The following is a 20,786-nucleotide window of genomic DNA, read 5'->3' on the forward strand; positions in this document are numbered from 1 at the left end:
TGTCCAGCAGATCCGAATGGGAGACTGCTCGCAACAGGAGATCGTCCAGATATCCCACAATGGAGATACCTCGCCGACGTAACAAGGCCAGTACAGGGGCTAGGACCTTGGCAAAAACTCTGGGAGCCGAGGCGAGACCAAAGGGTAAAGCCACAAATTGAAAGTGCTCCTCTGCCACCGCAAGGCAGAGAAACTGCTGATGTCCCTCGAATATGGGGACGTGGAGAAACGCATCTTTGAGATCGATGGAAGCCAGAAAATCCCTGATTCAAAGATGCCACCACCGACCGAATGGACTCCATTCAAAACTTCTGCACCCGCACAAAGCGGTTCAGAGCCTTAAGGTCCAGGATTGGACGACCTGTGCCCTCCTTTCGCAGTGAACAGATTTAAATAGAAAACTTGAGAGCGTTCCTGCGGAGGAACCGGCACAATCACCCCTTGAGCCAGGAGATCTCGCACAGCCTCCCGCAGAACCTTCAAACGCTCAGAAGAAGAGGTGAAGATTCGACTGAAAGAACCTGTCCTCTGGCCGGGACCAGAATTCGATCTTGTACCCGGAGCAAACCAGTTTGCGAACCCAATCATCCTGAATGAAGGAAGTCCAGGGTTCCTGAAGAAGCGCAGACGTCCCCCCCACCCCTGAGACAGGTGAGGGCGCCCCTTCATGCTGAAGAGGACTTGTCTGCAGCACCGGACTGACCAGCCTTCTAGTACGGGGAGTCTTATCCTTGGAGGATTGACAAAGCGAGTAATCTTTCCACCAGTCAGGCCCTTGATTAACTCATCCAATGAGTTGCCAAACAACCGGTCCCCCAGAAAGGGGAGATCAGCTACGGCTTTCTTAGGAGCTTGGTCAGCTGACCAGCTCTTCAACCAAACCATGCGGCTCAAAACAATGCCCAGGGCCAAAAACCTGGCCACCAGGGGAGCCGCATCCATAGACGCATCACACAGGAACACCAGAGCCTGGATCACCTGGCCCAACAGTTCCAGCTGTTCCAGGGGAACAGTCTCAGGGTCCAAGGACTCCAGCAAACCCCTAATCCATTCCGTCACCGTCTGTGAGACTAACACAGACACAAAAATCGGTTTCAAAATGGAACCCCCTGGCACATGAAGATGGCGGGAAAGGGATTACACCTGCCTGTCCAGTGGATCCGTAAAAACTGGAGAATCTTCCACAGGCACAAGGGTAGATTTGTTTAATCTGGAAACAGGATGGTCCACTTTAGGTGGCACTGTCCAATGGTTGGAAACCTTTTCAGCAAAAGGGTACTGGCGTTTAACGTGTTTAGGCACCACTAACACGTGCTTAACGCACCGCCATTGGTCATTCACAGTATCGTGAAAGGTGTCGGGACAAGGGGAAACCCTGTCAGCTTTTGGAGACTTCTGAAAGCCAAAAGCCACCCTCGTCCCTGCCTGTGTGGGCTCATCAGCCAATTTTAAAGTATCCCGCAGTAAAATAATCAGGGCTTCTTCTAAGGCGCGTTCCCGCGCTGCAGCTGAAGATGATAGGTCCTCTTCACCATCTGACTGCAAGGACAGGGACCCCTCAGGTAGGGGGGCGTCTGGGGCGACCCCATCAGCCTCCATAGAAGGAGAAGGCAGCGGCCATTTTCGGCTATCAACCTTTTTCATTACTAAATCAACTTTAGTTGCCAGGCTTTCCAGGGCTGCTGAAATCTTGGCCAGCGACTGCGATCCGGACTGTCTGGGAGTCGCACAGAGTGGGTCTGAGGGTGATTTCACAGTTTGGGACTCCATAATGCAACTTTCAAAAAACGATGTACTGTAGCTTTAAGAGCGCCAATATCGGTATCCACCACCGATCACAGCGGTCTGCAGGGAATCCCTGTAAACCAAACTGACATCAGAAATTGCAAGGATATGCCCACAGGGACCCCACGTACTGTACCTCCTCAGACAAACCGGTCTCCTGGATCTTCTACTGCATGGAGAGAAAGGCAGGAAGTGACCTCGGCTCAGCAGCAGGAAATGACTGCACAGAAAGTGATGTCGCCTGAATAAGGTTACACTGCTGAGCATAGCACCAGGGCTACACAAAGATGGATGCCCATACAAAACAATAGGAAGCTACAGGGAAAATGGCTGCCCCATGCAAGTCTATGGGGAAAAAACAAATCACACCGCCCACACTTAAGATGGCGGCGCCCACAGCGAACCATACGGCTAGGGACCGACACATGAAGGCCTCAGGAACCACGACAGGGACCAGCAAGCCCAAGGTACCATGTCAACACCCCCCCAGAGCACTCAAGAAAAAACAGCCACCATAGGAAGAGGGGAGGGAAGGACACACAGACCGGGCAGGCCAGGGGGATCTTTTGGGAGGCACAAATCCCATTATCTCCAGGAGAGGGCCCACATCCCCACAAGGCCAGCAGGGGCAAATGGGGTACATTTACTCACCATACCATGGAGCAGGTGGGCTCTGCTCTGGGCAGACTGCCTCCCACCCGAAGTGGGGGTGCTGCCAACCGAGGGGTACGCTGCGACTCAGAGCGTTCCAGGTCGTCGCGTCCCGGCGAGGCATCCGCAGGCAGGCTCGTCCCCCTCCGGAAAAGGGGGACCATCGTGGCTAGGCCTAGGTCGGAACTATAACCTACTCACGCTCATAGGCCAGACTGGGGGGACCATAAGGATCTAGATTATCCAGTGCTAAGCCCCAGCCGGCATCGTTGCTTGTAGATCACCAGGAAAATTCTTCCCTGAACACTAGCTAGCAAGTGAGTAAAGAGAAATAAAAGGAAAATATTCTCAAAAGAAATAAAAAGCTGAGACGGGAGTCCCAGCAGGAAACCTAGGTCCTACTCCTTCTCTAGGCAGAAACAAAAAATGTGCTGGGCTGTGGCAGTGGGGGTTATGCCTGGAGGGACAGCCCCGTGGGTGTGTATATGTTAAAAGCTTTGTACTAACGTACTGCCTAGACTACTCCTGCAGATGGCAGCATAACCCACTCAGCTCATGAAGATGAAGCTGCGTCTGTCAAAGGAAGATGGAGAAATATCTCTTTTTCTCCCCCCCCCCCCGACACACAATTTGCCAGAGCTGCACAAGGGCAGGGGCTAAAACTGGTGGCCCCCCATAGACTACTTTCCTTTACTCCACAGTACTTTGTATATGACTATCGTGCTGGCCTCATTGCATTTGCTGACTATTAGCAGTGGAGGTTCAGTGACCTGTTGCCTCCTCGCCAAGTAACACAATAATTTATTGTATAGATTGAGCCCATAGAGAGGCAGGTCTGGTCACTGGGACTACACAGCATTACATAATATAGAAATATTTCTCCATCCAGTTATGTAATCCATACAGTGACTAGCAGGCGGGCCCCGATGTGATAGTTACACCACAGAATGTAGATTTGGCCTGCGTTGTGTTTAACACACCAATCGGCACTTGTGTGAATAAACATTCTGGCTTCCTCCCAATGCTGAGCGCACCAATAGATGAATGTTTTAGGTTGGTGAATTGCAGGGTATCGGTTACACATCCCGCTCTCGGCACAGCGGTGTAACGTTTCAACCTTTACAGAAATGTTTTTCTTTTCACCCACTGACAAATCGAACTTTCTGCTTTGATACATTTTTCTGGCTCTACAGCAGAATTTTTTCACACATCAAATACTCCGGAGCCAAATAAAATCTTATTATTATAAATAAGACTCACCCGTTCCAGATCTACGATTCGGTCCTGCGAAAACAGAACACAAAGAGATTCAAAAAAGGGAAGATGTTCGGATTTTACCGACATGGAAGCAGCAATAGACAGGTTCATACATTGCCATCCTGACATGGATTGATAAGTCCAGTGTCTGGCAGGAACTCTGTGCTCCACATCTCCTTTTAGGGTGTGAAAATGCATGTGAAATGTGTTGGTGTGATGTGGTCAATGAGCCTGCTAACAAACGCATATGCACTGTTTTTTTTTTTTTTTTTTTTGGCAGTGCATTGCAACACATTAGTTAGGTGGGTTGGGGTGCCATTCATCACTCCAATGCATTTAACATGCATTAATGCATTTACTCTTCTATGCGTGTACAATGTATTTCCCGAATTAAGACATTTCACTCTGAGGATACGCATTGTATGCGCATATATGCGTAAACGCTGATACACTGAAGTATTGGCTATTACATGAAAATGTCTGCAAAAATCCATTGTATGGCAGGCACCTGCGGAAATTTATGATGGTCGTTTCCAGCCTCTCACCATCTGTGGGCATGAGGCCTTAAACACCCTGGCCACTGGGCACTTATACCCCCCCCCCCACTTCCTAACCAAGCCAACTTTCAGCGCTCGCACACTTTGAATTAAATTTTTGTCTTTTTCTTTTTTTACACAAATAGAGCTTTCTTTTGGTGATATTTAATAACCACTGTTTTTTTTTTAAGTTTTGCGCTATGAATTAAAAAAAAAGAAAAAAGTTTGTAAAAAACTGTTAATGCAAATTAGTCATTTCTTTTTCATTCATTGACTGACACAGCACTCTATATTCAGAACCACAGGGTTATATCACCCCCTACAGGAGTAAGATACAAGGCAGAAAAAAACTTGGCTATGCCTATGGGCAGTCCTAGCTGGTATACATCCCCTCTCTGCTATAGGCCTTTAGTTTCTTTCTGCCTAGTCATGGACCTAGCTCCCTGCCAGGATCTTTGGTTCCGGCAATCTTTTCCTTTTAAATGCCATTTTATTTCTCCTGGTCTTTTCCTGTGAGATCTACAATCAACTGCTGGGCTGGGCGACGGGCTGGATAGCTAGATCCAGTGGTTCCCCCCCAGTCGGGCCAACGAGCAAGCGCAGACAAGAGCTCCACCCTGGGTCAGCCGCGACAAAGCCCCAATGGATGGGGGCTGGCCTGCGAGTTAATCACTTCAGCTCCAGAAGGTTTAACCCCCTTAATGCCCAGGCCATTTTTTGCGATACAGCACTGCGTTGCTTTTCCTGAAAATTGTGCAGTCGTGCGATGCTGTACCCAAATAAAATTGATGTCCCCCCCCCCCCCACCACCACCAACAGAGCTTTCTTTTGGTGGTATTTGGTCACCTCTACAGTTTTTATTTTTTGCGCTATAAAAAAAAGAACCACAATGAAAAAAAAAAATATATATATATATATTTTTTTTTACTTTCTGCTATAAAACTTTCCCAATAAAATTTCTGCTGTAAAACTTTCCCAATAAAAAATCTAATTTCTCTTTTGTTCACTGACATACACAGCTCCATGTCTTCTAGACCAGTATTTCTCAACCTTTTTTTAGTTGTGGCACCCTTAAAAATCCTGCACAATCTCGAGGCACTCCATTCTAAAATGTAAAAGAAAACCCTAAACGAATAGTTTTGCATAACGCAGCAACACCCATACACATGGGCCATCCAACATTAGAAGTGATTTATTCCTCCACTATTGCAAACTGTTACGGACTAGTATTCTAGGGTTTCTCTTCTCCCTCAGTTTCTCTTCTTTTATTTGCTAATGTAACCCCAGTGCTGATGGAGAAGGGATGAGGAGGAGTAAATAGATATGCTGCGCACGCACCCATCATTCTCCCTATCAACCAGTGATGTCACTGGTTGTCAGGGTGCCAGTGGCTTGACCCGCACAGTGCCCACGGTTGTCAGGGTGCCATTGGCTTGACCAGCACAGTGCCCAGGGTTATCAGGGTGCCAGTGGCTTGACCAGAACCGTGCCCAGGGTTATCAGGGTGCCAGTGGCTTGACCAGCACAGTGCCCAGGGTTATCAGGGTGCCAGTGGCTTGACCAGAACAGTGCCCAGGGTTATCAGGGTGCCAGTGGCTTGACCAGTACAGTGCCCAGGGTTATCAGGGTGCCAGTGGCTTGACCAGCACAGTGCCCAGGGTTATCAGGGTGCCAGTGACTTGACCAGCATAGTGCATAGAGTTGTAATTCTACAAAGTAAAAACCTGTGACAATTTGTTGCCATTTTGAAGAGGCACCCCTGAAGAACCCAGGAGGCACACCAGGGTGCTACGGCACCCTGGTTGAAAAAGGCTGTTCTAGACCATTGGGCTTATGCTATTCTCTCTTCAGCAGTAGGACTAGGTGGAAACCTTTTGGTTATGCCCCTGAGGCAGTCCCAGAGGGTATGCCATCACTTCCTGCTATAGGACTTCAGTTTTTTCCTGCCTAGTCAGGAGTAAGGACCTGGCTCTCTGCTGGGATCTGCGGCCCTGGCATTCTTTCCTTTTTATATGGAATTTTTATTATTTTTGTTCCTATGTGAACTACAATCAACAGCCGGACTGGGCAACGCACTGGATATCCTAGATCCTTATGGTCTTCCCAGTCTGGCCTGTGAGCGCAACCCAACTATTAGCTCTGCGCTAGGTTGGCCACCATGACGGGAGCTGGCCGGCAAGTAAAACGCCTCGCAAAGTCGCATAGCCCTGGTCATGACAGCAGTCACAATCATAGTCGCAGGGTACCTCAGGCTGCAGCACCGCCCATTCCAAGATGGTGGGGTGGACTGCTGGAAGTAGCACCCGTTTGGTGCCATGGTGTGGTGAGTAGTGCCCCCCTCCTTTCTTTTGGAATTGCTGGGGTGGTCGCTGGCCCTCCCTGGGGATGGTAGGCCCCCTCCTATGTCCTCCCTCCCCCTCACGTTTGTTCCCCCATCCCCATAGCGGGGTTCCCCCTGCGTAGGTTGCCCTTTACCTGCCCCGTCTCCCCCCCTTAGCCCCTTTTGGGGAGCACGGGTGTATTTGGGTAAGGGGTTTGTCTGGTGTTGGGCCAGGGAGTGGTGGGTGCCGCTGTCGGTCCCCCTTTTTTTTGGGGGTGCCCATACCTTGGTGCTGTGGGGGGGTCCCCTCCTGGTGGTTGTCGCTTCCCTGGGGTCCCAGGTCCTGTGCAGCACCGCCATTTTGCCGTGGATGCTGCATTCCCGGCTTCGGTGGCCATGTTTGTGTAGTCCAGCGGCCATGTTTTGGGTTTCCCATAGAGCAGTGGTCCTCAACTCCGGTCCTCAGGGCTCACTAACAGGCCAGATTTTAAGTATTACCTTGGGGAGATGCAGACTAGAGTACTGCAATCACTGAGCAGCAAATTATATCACCTGGGATGTATTTCAGTTATCTTGCAAACCTGGCCTGTTAGTGGGCCCTGTAGGCCAGGGTTGAGGACCACTGCCATAGAGAACAACTGCGGCCATTTTCTTGTAGTCTGAGTGCGACGATGTGCTGTAGGGGCCTCTGGTGTTCGTGTCGGCACTTCCTCTTCCATAACAGTGTGCAGGCTGTTTGTCACTCTCCAGCTCTGGGGTGGGGAGTCTCTGTGGGAATACGATCCTTCCTCTGCTATACAGCGCCGCGGTTGTGGCGATTCTTGTGGCGCTCCAGCGATGCGCCGGGGGGGGGGGGTTTCCCCTACTTTTGCAAAAACATTTAAAAATACATTTTCTGTTGTGCATGCCTCGGCTCCGATTAACCCCTTGTTGGCAATGGAGCCTCTGGAGCGTGTATCACCACCTGACCCACTCCTGGAAGCTGCAGGACCCTCTGGGTCTCAGTCTGCCCTGGCGGCCATGACAGCAGCCCTGCAGTCACTTGTATCCAAGGTAGATATGGCCCTGCAAAGGAGTCCTAGCAAGAAGCGCCCCCCGCCTTCACCTGTATCCTCTGCCTCCTCAGGGTCTAAGGTGGATTTGGCCGCCGCGGACGAGAGTCAGCCCACTGGGTCTGCGTCCACGCACGCTGAGTGTTCTAACAGTGAGAACGAGTCCTCTCCTCCACAGCTGCGCATGAAAAAGCGCTGCTGGAGGCCCTAATTGTGTCAGTGCGGGAAACTTTAAATTTGGAGGGCTTATTCTGAGTCGGCGTTGCCGGTGCAGTTTGGCACCCGCAAATCTTCCAAAGTGACAAAGGTGCTGGAACACCTAAGCGCCTCACTAGGAGATATCCCTTTGAGGATTCTCTTCTGAAGAATCTTACGGTTCCACCGTCAGTGGAGTCTCAGGTTTCCAGGTTAAATAGGGCCACACTTTTGCCAGTGGAGGATTCTCCATCCTTTAAGGATCCAGTGGACAAGAGAGCTGAGGCTCTGGTCCGGTATCTTTTTACCGTGGCAGGTTCAATGTTGCGGCCGGTGTTTGCCATCACCTTGGTATCCCAGACCTTAACGGAATGGGCAAAAATTTTACGCCAGGATCTGGAAGGGGGTCAACACCCTCCTAAGCTGGCGGATCAGTTGATCCAGGGGTTACAGTACATTTGTGATTTTGTGATGAATCTTTGGATGCGGCCCCCTTGGCCGGCAGGGAATCTGTGACGGCGGTGATTTTTCCCTGCATGATATGGTTGAAATACTCGTCGGTCGACCAGGCTTCTAAAAAGGTGCTGACTGATCTACCTTTTGTAGGTGACTGTTTGTTCGGTGCCTCTATGGAAGAGATCATTAAGGGCCTTACATGAGGTAAGAGTACATTACTTCCGCAGGTTGCTAAGGGCAAGGAACCTCATCGTAAACGTGGTCCTTTCGTCTCGGCTCACAAGCGGCCCTTTTGTCCGTCATGATGGCAAGAAAACGGTTTGAGATCCAACCGTAACTGCGGGAGGCTCTAAGAGACCCTGGAATGGTAAGTCAAAAGTGGGCATTTCTGGTTCCGCAGGCAAGCCTTTCCCAGCTTGAAGGGGCACCTCACGCGCATCTGGGGTGGGGGGACGTCTTTGTCCATTTCCAGATCTGTGGACCTTGCTTATTCAGGACAGGGTCCACGAGTTGATTTTGTTCAGTTACAAGATCGAGTTTCAGGCCTTGCCTTCAGCAAGGTTCTTTCTTTCCAACTTGCGCTTGTCTCTCGTTTGGCTACGGGGCAGTGCAGGACCTGTTAGCACAAGGAGTCATTGTGCTGGTTCCAGAGTCGGAACATTTTCAAGGTTTTTATTCAAATCTGTTTACAGTTCCCAGGAAGGAAGGCGAGGTTCGTCCGATCTTGGATCTCAAGCTCTGAACCACTCTGTGCAGGTTTAGAAATTTCGGATGGAGTCTATCCACACGGTAGTAGCTTTCCTTCATCAAGGGGATCTTCTGGCTTCTATCAATCTCAAGGACGCTTATCTTCATATTCCAGCGAAGTAGCAGGTTTTCCAGGCATTGAGCCTGAGGTGGGTGTGCCATTGTTACCGGTTACCTCTCCAGCCCATGTGAGCTGCGACCCCAGGTGTGAGAGCACTGAGACAATGACAATTTCGGCATTTTTGTTTGGTTGTTTTATTGTATTTTAGGGGATGGGAGAAGGGAATGAGTGGGATACTCCTCTGGCTCAACTAGGTACACTTTTGGCACTCTTTAGCAAAAAATGTGCTTGTTAGCGCTAGCCAACGCTGCCTGATGCTTGAAAGTAATGTTACACTGAAAGGGATTGCGGTACTGGGTTACCTGGACGATCTGCTTCTGCGTGCAGAGTCTTCCTCGGCTCTAGAAGCCGAATTGGAGATTACTGTGCGAATTCAGAAATCGGCGTTGACTCCGTCCACCAAGCTGGACTACTTGGGTCTGATGCTGAAACTTCTGAAGCTACAGGATGCAGTTTGGCTCCGGTTGTCCAACCGTTGGTCGTCGCTCAGGACTTGCATGCAAGTGCTGGGTCTGATGGTTTCCACCTTCGAGGCGGTTCTGTTTGCTCAGTTCCATACCAGACCTCTGCAAAGGGAGATTCTGTCCAAATGGAAAAAGGATCTGCTGTCACTGGACAATTTGACCCTGTTGAGTAGGGGTTTGAGGGAGTCTCTGTTATGTTGGCTCTGCTCCCCGGCACTTCATCTGGGAAAATCCTTTTTTCCCCTATATTGGACTGTAATCACCATGGATGCCAGTCTGTCCGAGTGGGGAGGTGTCTTGGGAGTGTACTCGGCCCAAGGTTTATGTACTCGAGAGTAGTCCAGTCTGCCGATCAACATCCTGGAGATTTGGGCAATTAGGCTTTGTCTCGATGGACAGATCATCTGCAGGGACGCCCTGTGAGGATACAATCGGAGAATACTTTGGCTGTGGCATATGTCAATCATCAAGGGGGCACAAGGAGTGCCCTGGTGGCCCGGGAAGTGGCGGGTATCTTGAGGTGGGCAGAACTATATGTACCGGCCCTCTCTGCTGTACACATTCCGGGGGTAGAGAATTGGCAAGTGGACTATCTCAGTCAGCAGACGCTGGATCCGGGAGAATTGTCTATTCACCCAGAGGGGTCAACTGTGCCTTTGGTTGGGGTCCTCCAATGTGGACCTGATGAACTCTCATCTCAACATGAAGGTGCAGAGGTTTGTTTCAAGAACTTGGGATCCTCTGGCTGACGCCGCAGACACCCAGATGGCCCCTTGGGGTCAATATCATCGGATTTACGCCTTTCCTCCAATAAAACTTCTGTCGAGACTGCTACACAGAAGTGAGGTAGAAGGAATTCCAGTCATTCTGGTGGCACCAGACTGGCCTCGCTGGTCTTGGTAGGCAGGCCTGGTACATCTGGAAGCAGACATCCCTTGGAAACTTCCTCTCAGGGAAGATCTTCTGTCTCAGCGACCAATCTTCCATCCTGCTTTACAGTCGCTGGCTTTAACAGCTTGGCTATTGAAAGCCAGGTGCTGGAGGACAGGGGGCTGTCGGAGTCGGCGATTCCTTCGCTGTTAAAAAACTAGGAAATCTACTTCCAGGAAAGTTTATCAGAGTTTGGAAGGTATATATTGCTTGGTGTGACTCTTGGGGGGTTTCTCCTTGTTCCTTTTCTGTGTCTCACCTCTTGGAGTTTCTACAACTGGGGGTAGATCAACGTTTGGCTCTGGGCATCATCAAGGGCCATATTTCCACTTTGGCTATATTTTTCTAAAGGCCATTGGCGGCGAAGTCCTTGGTTCACACTTTTGTGCAGGGAGTTTGCCATCTGGCTCCTTCGGTGCGATCCCTGGTGCCTCCGTTGGATCTCAATTTGGTACTGTCGGTGCTTCAAAAGCCTCCCTTTGAAAATCAAATATATTTGAGAACTTCCTCTGCTCACTCTGTCGCAGAAGGTTGCCTTTTTAGTCGCTATTACTTCCGCACGTAAGGTGTCGGAGTTGGCCAGTTGTCCTGTCGGTCGCCTTACCTGGTGATTCATAGTCACAAAGTTGTGTTGCGACCCCGTCAGGCATTCCTTCCTAAAGTTGTCTCGGGGTTTCATTTGAATGAAGATATTGTGTTACCATCCTTATGTCCTAAACCAAAACATCCTAAGGAAATTGCTTTACATTCCTTGGATGTGGTCAGGGTGATTCTGGTGTACCTAACAGTAACTGAGCCGATTCGTAAATCCGATTCTTTGTTTGTTCTTACGGATGGACCTCGTAAGGGGCAGGCAGCATCTGCTGTGACCATTTTAAAGTGGATCAGGCAGACAGTGGTGCAGGCCTATTCTTTTAAGGGTCAGGTTCCTCCTTTCTCTGTTAAGGCGCATTCTACGTGGGTGCTCATTGCCTCCTGGGCCTTCCTTTCATCAGGCGTCAGTAGTTCAGGTGTGTAAGGCGGCTACGTGGTCGTCTGTACACACATTCGCAACATTTTATAAGGCGAATGTACTTGCATCTTCGGATGCAGTGTTTGGCCGCAAAGTTTTGCAGGCTGCGGTTCCAGAGGCTTCCTCTTCTTGAGGGTGTAATTTTTTGCTGGTGGTGAGCTTCAGTTGTTCCTGGTTGAGCTCCTGTTGTTACCTGGTTGGCTATGTTTAGCCTTGTTGTGACTTCTACGTATTGCTGTTTTTTTCCCACCCCTCATGTTCACACTGCTTTGGGACATCCCAATGGTCTGAAGAATTGAAACTGTGTCCGTCAGTGAACGAAAGAGAAAACTGCATTTTGTCTTACCGTAAAATCCTTTTCTCGGAGGTTCACTGACAGACACAGCACCCGCCCCTCTTTTGGGGTTGAGTTATTTTATTCTTCTGACACTGCTTGTTACAAACTAAGTCCTACAGCAGGAAGTGAGGGTATACCCTCTGGGACTGCCCCAGGGGCGTAACCAAAAAGGTTTCCGCCTAGTCCTACTCCTGAAGAGTGACAGTATAATACCCAATGATCTGAAGATTTGAAGCGGTATCTGTCAGTGAACCACAGAGAAAAGGATTTTACAGTAAGACAAAAATCATTTTTTTGTTTCACCAATTTAGGCCAATATGTATTCTGCTACATATTTTTGGTAAAAAAAAATGTATATTGATTGGTTTGCGCAAAAGCTATAGCGTCTACAAACTAGGAGATAGATTTATGGATTGATTTTTAGTGAGGCTGTGACATTGCGGAGAACAAATCTGACACTAAATGACACTTTTTGGGGACCAGTGACACCAATACAGTGATCAGTGCGGAAAAAAATGCAGTGTTACTGTATAAATTACACTGGCAGGGAAGGGGTAGCACCAGGGGCGATCAATGGGTTAAGTGTGCCCCTAGTGAGTGCTTTTTTAACTGTGGGGGGAGTAGAGGCACTGGAGGAAAAGATAGATCTTTGTTTCATCTTAGCTGAAACACAAGATAACTCTTTTCCTTCCTAACAGAACAGCGGTCTGCAATGTTTACATAGGCAAACCCCCGTTCTGTCATTCCGCTGATTGGCTCCCACTGTGTCCAACAACAGCAGAAGCGGCGCTCACACAGTGCGCATCCCCAAAATCTCATGCACAAAATCATGTACATATACGTGATTTTGCGCAGGTGGTTCAGAAGTGGTTAAACACCTCACAAGGTCGCATACGACCGGGTCTTGGCCTGAGTTGCAGCTTTCCTTCTGGCTGACAGCCCCCCCCCCATTTAGATAGTGAGGGGGTTCTGTTCATGCTATGGTGAGTAAGATGTCCCCCCTCCTCCCCCTGGATGTGGTGTGGGGTGGACATGGGCATCCCCCAGGGACGTTTGGACCTGCGGGTTCCTCTCTTTCCCCCTAGGCCCCCTTCTGTTTTGTTTGGTCCCCGTGGGCCATCTTTGTTACCACCCCTATCCCCCTTCAGGGTAGTGCTGTGGGTAGGTAGGTGGAAGTGGGCTGGTGTGCTGCACTGTACCGGGGGGGGGGGCATGCTGCGGGCGGAACGGGCTTCCCTGCTGGGGTGGGCGCTGAAAGTACTTGTGGTACTGCAGCCCGGGTCCCCCCTTCCGCTGTAGATTGCAGCCATTTTGCCGTGGTCGGCACCATTGCTTTGGGGCCTGTGTTATCTATCCTGGTGGCCATTTTGGAGTAGTCTGATGGCCATTTTTGGTTGGTGCCACGTGCACAGGAGCGGCGGCCATAACAGTGGAGCCTCTCGGCGGCGATAATGGCTGTGGGGGCTCCTCCTTTTCCACTGGTGTTGACTCCTGGGTTTCCTTTCCCCCTGGATGCCAAATATGAATGCTTTGCTATCTGTGGTGCAGGCCGGGGTGGTGAGTTATGGTGGGGCCCCTCCCTCTGTGCTGCAGGTAGCAGGGTGCTCTGCTTTCTGGTGCCCTTGTGGTGATACGGGTGCGGTGCCTTCGGAGGGCGAGTTCCCTAGTGGTGCTAGACACATTTTGCTGGTGGGTTCCACTTTTGAACTCATGGGATCTCAGAAGCATGTTTCCCCACCTGACCCCCTCTTGAAGGCAGTGGTCCCTCTGGGTCCCAGTCCTTAATTGATGCACTGACGGCGGTCCTAGAGTCCTTTGTTTTCCTGGTGGAGGTGGCCTTTGGGCGGCGGGCTAGCAAAAAGCACCAACCGCCCTCATCTGTCTCGTCAGATCCTGAATGTGGCTCTTCCGCCATGAACATGGCACACCCTGTGGGGCTTGTAGACACACTCCCTGATCGATCAGATAGTGATGATGATTACTCCAGAGCTGTAGTGGTGCACGAGAAGGTGCCAGTTGACACACTAATTTACATCCGTGCGAGAGACTTTAAAGATGGAGGATGCAGCTGAGGCGGCTGTGGAGGTAGCCATCCCTTTTGGCACTCACAAACCGTCTTGCACAGGAAAAGCATTTCCTTCTACCTCCTATTTTGACAAGTTGGTCTACAAAGATTGGGAGCGTCCTAAACGTTCCTTTGTGGTTCCTAAACACTTTGCGGTGAGGTACCCTTTTGAAGAGTCACTCCTCAAGTTGACTGTCCCACTAGTGGTGGACCCCCTGTCTCCAGGGTAAACAAGGCAACCATGATTCCGGTAGAGGCATTCCCAGACCTTTAAAGATCCGGCTGACAGAAAAGCGGAGTCTGTTGCCAGCACTATGTTCACTATTGCTAGTTCGGTACTAAGGCCGGTCCTGGCCATTGCCCTGGTGTCGCAAACACTGAGTGGGTTAAACTTTGGCGCCATGATCTGGAGGGTGAGCAGTTTCCCCCTTGCTTTTGCTGAGTTGGGTTGGTTTTCTATGATGCCTCTCTGGACGCGGCTCTCTTGATTTCTAAGCTGTTTTGGCAGTGGTGCTTAGATGTATGTTGTGGCTTAAGTATTGGTCTGCGGACCAAACCTCTAAAAATGCTCTGACTGATTTGCCCTTTCAAGGCAATCACGCGTTTGGGGCTACCCTGGATGACCTAATTAAAGCGGAAGTACAGCCTAATACCATAAATTCTCCCCTGCAATCATTAATGTAATCTGAGTTCCCATTTTCTCTTTCGTTCATTGACGGACACAGCTCCTGATTCTTCTTAACCATTGGGATGTCCCAAAGCAGTCTAAACCAGAGCCAACCTGGTAACCTGAAGCTCAACCAAGAACAACTAGGGCTCACCTGGAAAATACAATACACCCTCAAATAGAACCATGTCCTCTAAACAGATGCACAGATTTAAACAGATTTGTGCACAGGTGACCAGGTGGCCGCCTGGCCAACCTGCATCACTGACGTCTCATGACGGAAGGCCCAGGAAGCACTAAGCGCCCGAGTAGAGTGTGCCTTAACAGGGAAAGGAAGAACCTGCCCCTAATTGAGTAGGCCTGAATCACAGTCTGTCCTAACCATCTGGAAATGGTCGCAGCAGAAGGGACAACCCTTCCCGTGCTCCGTCCGTGGGTACAAATAGTGAGTCTGACTTCTTAAAAGACTCCGTAGCTGCCAGGTAAACCCTAAGTGCCCGAACCACATACAGGAAATGCAAGGCAATTTCCTTTGGATGTTCAGATCTGGGACACAGGGAAGGGAACACAATGTCTTAATTCAAATGGAAATCAGAGACGTCCTTTGGAAAGGACGATGCACAAGGGCGAAGCACCACCTTATCTCTGTGAACCACCAGGTAAGGTGAACAACAAGACAACGCCGCCAGCTCCGACACCCTGCGTGCAGAGGTGATAGCCACCAAAAAAGGCCACATTCTAAGGCAATGTAAACAGAAGAACTTCCCGAAGAGTTTTTGAAAAGAGGGTTTCTGGAGAACTGGCAACACCAAATTGAGTTCGCACAGCTGCAATGAAAACTGTGTGTCGAACTCTCTGGATAAAAGTGACGCTGCCAAGTTCCTCTGTCAATAGACAGCAAGGCTCAGGAGCGAGCCTGCAGGACTGTCCAATAGAAAGCAGTTTGCTATGGGGGCATTCAGCAGGGAGAGGAAGAGGATCAGGGCTGCTCTATGCAAAACGATTGCAGAGAGCAGGTAAGTATGACATGTTTGTTGTTATGAAAAAAATACATAGAAAACACATTTAGAATCACTTTAAATGTGTGTCTGTACTGTGGGTGTTGCATGTATGTGTTCCTATACTGAGGGCGTTATGTGTATCTGTGTTTGTTGAAAATTCTTTTTATTGGTTTCAAAAAGAACAACATACAAAAACATAGCCATTGGGCATTCCCTGGCTCAACAACAAAACAAAAAGGAACAAAATAAAATAAAATAAAATACACAGCAACAAAAAGCAAAAACAACCCCAGACAAGGCTGCACCCAACTGCTACTTCAAAAGGGTGTTCAACGCACAAGGATCCCGGTGACAGGAGCAATCCGTTCACTGCGTGAAGATCCAACAGTCCAATGGAGAAGAAAATCTGAACAGAGTCCACTGCATGTAGGGGAAATAATTAGCAATAGCAATTACAATTAGGGGTCCTAAGTCGACACAGCAGGGCCCCCCGCATCATTGGTAGTATCATCAGACTCTAACCAAATGTCCCACACCCTTGAGAATTTTTGCGGGCAACCTCTGTTAGCATAGGTTGCTTTGTAAAGTGGGATAACTGAGTTCACAAGAGATTTCCACGAGGAAACGGTGGGTGCAGCAGGCTTCCGCCAGTGGAGAACCACCATTTTACTAGCGTAGAACAACAGAAGTCCTAAAAGAGTGCGAGACGCTACAGAGTGGGCCAGATCGTTCACAAGCCCCAGGATACAATACTCCAGCTTTAGAGGCACGCGGATGGTGGTCACTCGAGCAACAAAGTCCAGAATCCGGGTCCAGTACTCCACCAGGGGCGGGCAATGCCAAACCATGTGTGTATACGCGGCGTCCGGCGCTCCACAGCGCCAGCAGACCGCAGGCGTATCAGGGAAGGCCCTGTGCAGTCGAGTCGGGGTTAGATGAAACCGATGAAGGATTTTAAACTGCACAAGGCGGTCCCTGGCGGCCACCAGGTGACGGAATGGGTAATCCCAGACGTCCTCCCAGTCCTCCGCATCAAGGCCGGGAGCCTCTGCCACCCAGAAGGCCTGCAGAACCTCCAGCCCCGAGTGCACACTGGGGAGCAGGGTACTATAGATAGTGGAGAGCGTTTTTTTTAAAGTCTCGTTTCGGAGAATGGCCTCTAAGTCAGCTAGCGTGAAGTCGCAAGAAAAGTTACCGAACTGTTTGTGGAAGGCATGGCGGAGCTGTAGGTACCTGAAAAAGTGGGAATTGGGTAGGGAAAAATCGGCCTTCAGTTGGTCGAACGACGCAAGCTCCTCCCCCCGACAGATGTGAGAGAGAGACAGAATGCCCTTGGAGGCCCACACGGAGGGATCCGGGATGGAGAAAAACTCCGGTAACTCCGGATTCATCCATAGGGGGGAATTCGGGGAACGCCGACCAGGTACCAACCGAATGTAGGGCAATTGCAACTTCCATGCCCTAATCACTGCCAACATCGAGACAGTGACAGGGTACGGGGCCCTCGGGCCACGCAGCAACAAGTTACGTAAAGCCTCATAGGAGCCCAGCAGGCCCGCCTCCAGGGCCACCGCAGCATTGGAGGCATCCGAGATCAGCCAGTTGTGTGCATGCGTCAAAAGTCCCGCCACGAAGTAACGGAAAAAATCCAGACACGCCAGTCCCCCCCGAGTCCAGGGTCGCTGTAGGATCGTCAGTCGAAGCCTAGGAGGGCGAGAACTCCAGATAAAAGTAAGGATGCGAGAGTGCAGCCGACGAAAAACGGCCTTCGGTATCCAGACTGGGGAGTGACGAAGCACATATAGGAGAGGGGGCAACAGCTTCATTTTGACCAGGTTAATGCGGCCAATCAGGGTCAAGGGGAGATTAGCCCAGGAGCGCAGCTTGGTCCCGAATTTCAACAGCAAGGGAAATAAATTAAGGTCACAAAAGTCTCGAATGTCAGGGGATATCACTATGCCCAGATATTTGAGCCTGTCAGTCCAACACAGGGGCAAGGACGGGTCCGCGGGGGCACGGGCCCCCGCGTCCACCGGAAGGATAAGCGACTTGTCCCAGTTCACTCGCAGACCAGACAAGGTGGTGAAGACTGCCAACAGATCCAGGGCCGAACGGAGCGACCGGCCGGGGTCCCGGAGGAAAAGGATAATATCGTCAGCATAAAGCGCCAACTTTTCCTCCAAGGACCCCACCCGGATCCCCCCGACCGCCCCGGAACCACGAACAGCCGCCGCCAGAGGCTCAACAGCCAAGGAAAACAAGGCAGGCGAGAGAGGGCACCCCTGGCGAGTGCCCCGCGCGATCGAAAAGGGACAAGATAGCCTCCCCCCCAACTTAATCTGAGCACTGGGGTGGGCATAAAGCATGGCAACCCACTTACAAAAAACAGGGCCAAAACCAAACCTTTCCAGAACTAACATCATATAGGACCAGTCCACCGAATCAAATGCCTTTTCTAAATCAAGCGCCACCATCACACGTGTACTCTGAGCCTCCGCTGGGACCTGCAAATGAGTGAACACTCTGCGTATGTTAATATCAGTGGATTTGCCTGGCATGAAGCCAGTCTGGTCCATGTTGACCAAGTAGGGAAGGACCTTCATCAATCTGGTAGCAAGCAGTTTGGTAAGTATCTTCAGGTCATAATTCAAAAGGGAAATGGGCCTGTAGGCCGAGCACAGAGTAGGATCCTTCCCCGGTTTATGAATTAAGACTATGTGCGCCAAAGACATGGACTCCGGGAGAGCTCCCAAGTCAAGGCAAGATGCATAGGTCTTCAAGAGCCTAGGAGCTAGTTCAGAGATATACATCTTGTACCAATCCCCCGGCAGGCCATCGGGACCAGGGGTCTTCCCAGGGGGGAGGGAGCGAATAGCCAGCTCGACCTCCTCCAATGTAAAGTCCGCCTCCAGGAGAGCCATGTCCTCCGGGGCCAGAGTGGGCAGCGCCAACTCCCCGAGAGACCCCAAGTCCCGACACCCCGGCGGGGGTGGGTCCGCCCGGTACACACGTTCATAGAAATTACGAAATTCCAGGAGAATATCAGCAGGATCCTGAAGGACACTGCCATCTGTAGATTGTATGACTGGAACCACCGTCTGGAACCTAGAGTCCACGGACAAGTTAGCCAAAAGCCTGCCATTCTTGTTCCCGGACTCGAATATCCTGGCCCGCAGCGACCCCACCTCCGCCTCAGCGGCCGATGACACATGTAGGTGTAACGCCCTCCGAGCCTGGGCCAGGGAGGAGTACGCCTCAGGGGAGGGATCCAAGGCAAACGTAGCCTCGGACTCCGTAACCACTGCCTCCAAATCCGACCTCGCCGAGGCGCACCCCACCCGCGCAGCTTTAATAGCGGAGATATAGTCGCCACGAATAGTGGCCTTGAAAGCATCCCAACACACCAAGGCGGATGTGGTGAGGTCATTAACCTCCCAGTACTGGGCAATTTTACCAGACACCCCCTCCACCACCCGTTGATTCTGAAGCCACCCACAGCCCAGCCTCCAGCCGCCCCGCTCCCCCGGACCACCCAGCCGCAGCTGAATCTCGAGCGGGGAGTGATCCGAGAGACCGGCGGGCAGGTAGCCGGCCGACAGCACAAATGACAGGACTGAGGGAGAGCAGAATGCAAGATCTATACGGGAGCCGGAGTGGTGTGACGAGGACACGTGAGAATAGAATCGATCCTGCGGGTGTTTCCACCTCCACAGTTCTGTGAGCTGCAAGGTCGAGGCCCAGGTGCACAGCTCAGAGAAGGATTGGCGATTCGCATTCGAGGTGTCCAAGTCACCATCCAGGATGTTGTTAAAATCCCCAGCCACAAAGATGCGCTGTGTCGAGAATTCGGCCAAGCGATCATAAATGTGGTACAACACAGCACTAGAAAAAGGTGGGGGGACATACACGTTGACAAAAATAAACAGTTTACCCGCAATCTCAAGAGCTAGGATAACATATTGACCCTTGGGATCCGTTATAACCCTCTCAACACGACAGGGCAGGGCCCTATGCACCAAAACGGAGGTCCCCCTGGCGTAAGTGGAGTAGGTGGCGTGGAAGGTATGACTCACCCAGCGCCTGCGTAGTGCCAATACAGCACTCCCCGACAGGTGAGTCTCCTGGAGGAAGACCACATGTGGTTTAGAGGATTGGAGATATTTGAATAGCAAAGCACGCTTGAACTTGCTATTAAGGCCCCGCACGTTCCAAGATAGCACCTTAATGCGGTCAGCCATAGCATTGGGAGAGAAAATGGGGCAGGAGAAATAGGAACAGCGGCGGGGGAGCCAGGGGCCAGATGAGAGACCAACCACGCCACCCCTCAGTATCTAGTGCAGGGAAGCAAGCAGCTCGGACTGCGACCCACAAGGAGTCAGCGACACACAGTGAAATAGCACATTGCACAATGAATAGTAAAACACAGTACGGGTATGCAGCCAAAAACCAAAAAAGAAAAAAAAGAAATGACAATAAACAAGAACACATATAAACCCCTGTCAGCCAGAGAGCAAAAGTGCTACAGGCCAACTTCATCCCAAAAACCTAGAAGAAAAAACAACACACTATCGACTAGGAAAATGCCCAGCCAATAGTCATCTGGCACTAGGCCAGGAGGGGAGTAGCCGGAGGGCTAACCAGAGGCAAGGCCGGCCGACGGCCCCAACAGTCCCAAGGACCAGGAACAGCAATCCTGTGGGAAAAGTCTAATAGAGGCTGTCACCAGCCCCAGCTCCAGGGACACATATGTAGAAAAGGGGGAAAATAGCAAAAAATAAGGGCAGAAAAATAAAACTACTCAGGGGCATTGATGTGGAGAGTCAGAGATCATCCGGGGAGAGGGGGTCCCCTCCAGTCACAGTCCAACAAGACAACTCAAAAAGGGGGGACGGAGGGGGGAACAGGGAGTCCAGCCAGCAAGGCCAACAGAGTAGGGACAAGGAAGCTCACCAAGCTGAGCAACCAAGCGTCCGCGTCATCAGGAGAATCAAAAAACTTGACAGAGCCAGCATGTTGCACACGGAGTCGGCTGGGATAGAGCATGGAATACTTGATTTCTTTTTCACGGAGCCTCCGCCGCACATCATTAAAGGTCTTCCTCTTTTTCTGAAGCTCTGCAGAGAAATCAGGGTAGAGATGAACTGCAGCGTTTTCGTAAGGCAAAGTGTCATGCTTGCGGGCCTCACTCAG

General features: G+C 50.8%; 1 protein-coding gene across 5 annotated transcripts in view; it reads right to left on the reverse strand.

Moving 5' to 3' along the window:
* CEP128 (centrosomal protein 128) overlaps positions 1-20,786 on the reverse strand; it is a 327,084-nt gene that overhangs the window by 65,638 nt on the left and 240,660 nt on the right. For 3 of the 5 annotated variants that reach the window (XR_014224748.1, XM_082242498.1, XM_082242497.1), the window contains one exon: positions 3,697-3,720. The exons of the other annotated variants lie outside the window; for them this stretch is intronic. Coding sequence is in view for 2 of the 3 variants with exons in the window: in XM_082242498.1 (XP_082098624.1) it covers positions 3,697-3,720 (24 nt within the window). In the remaining variant the exon portion in view is untranslated. The remainder of the gene's footprint in view (positions 1-3,696; positions 3,721-20,786) is intronic. 5 annotated transcript variants of the gene reach the window in all.

Source organism: Pelophylax lessonae (genome assembly GCF_965119305.1).
Source record: "Pelophylax lessonae genome assembly, chromosome: 13".
NCBI classification, from domain to species: Eukaryota; Metazoa; Chordata; class Amphibia; order Anura; family Ranidae; genus Pelophylax; species Pelophylax lessonae.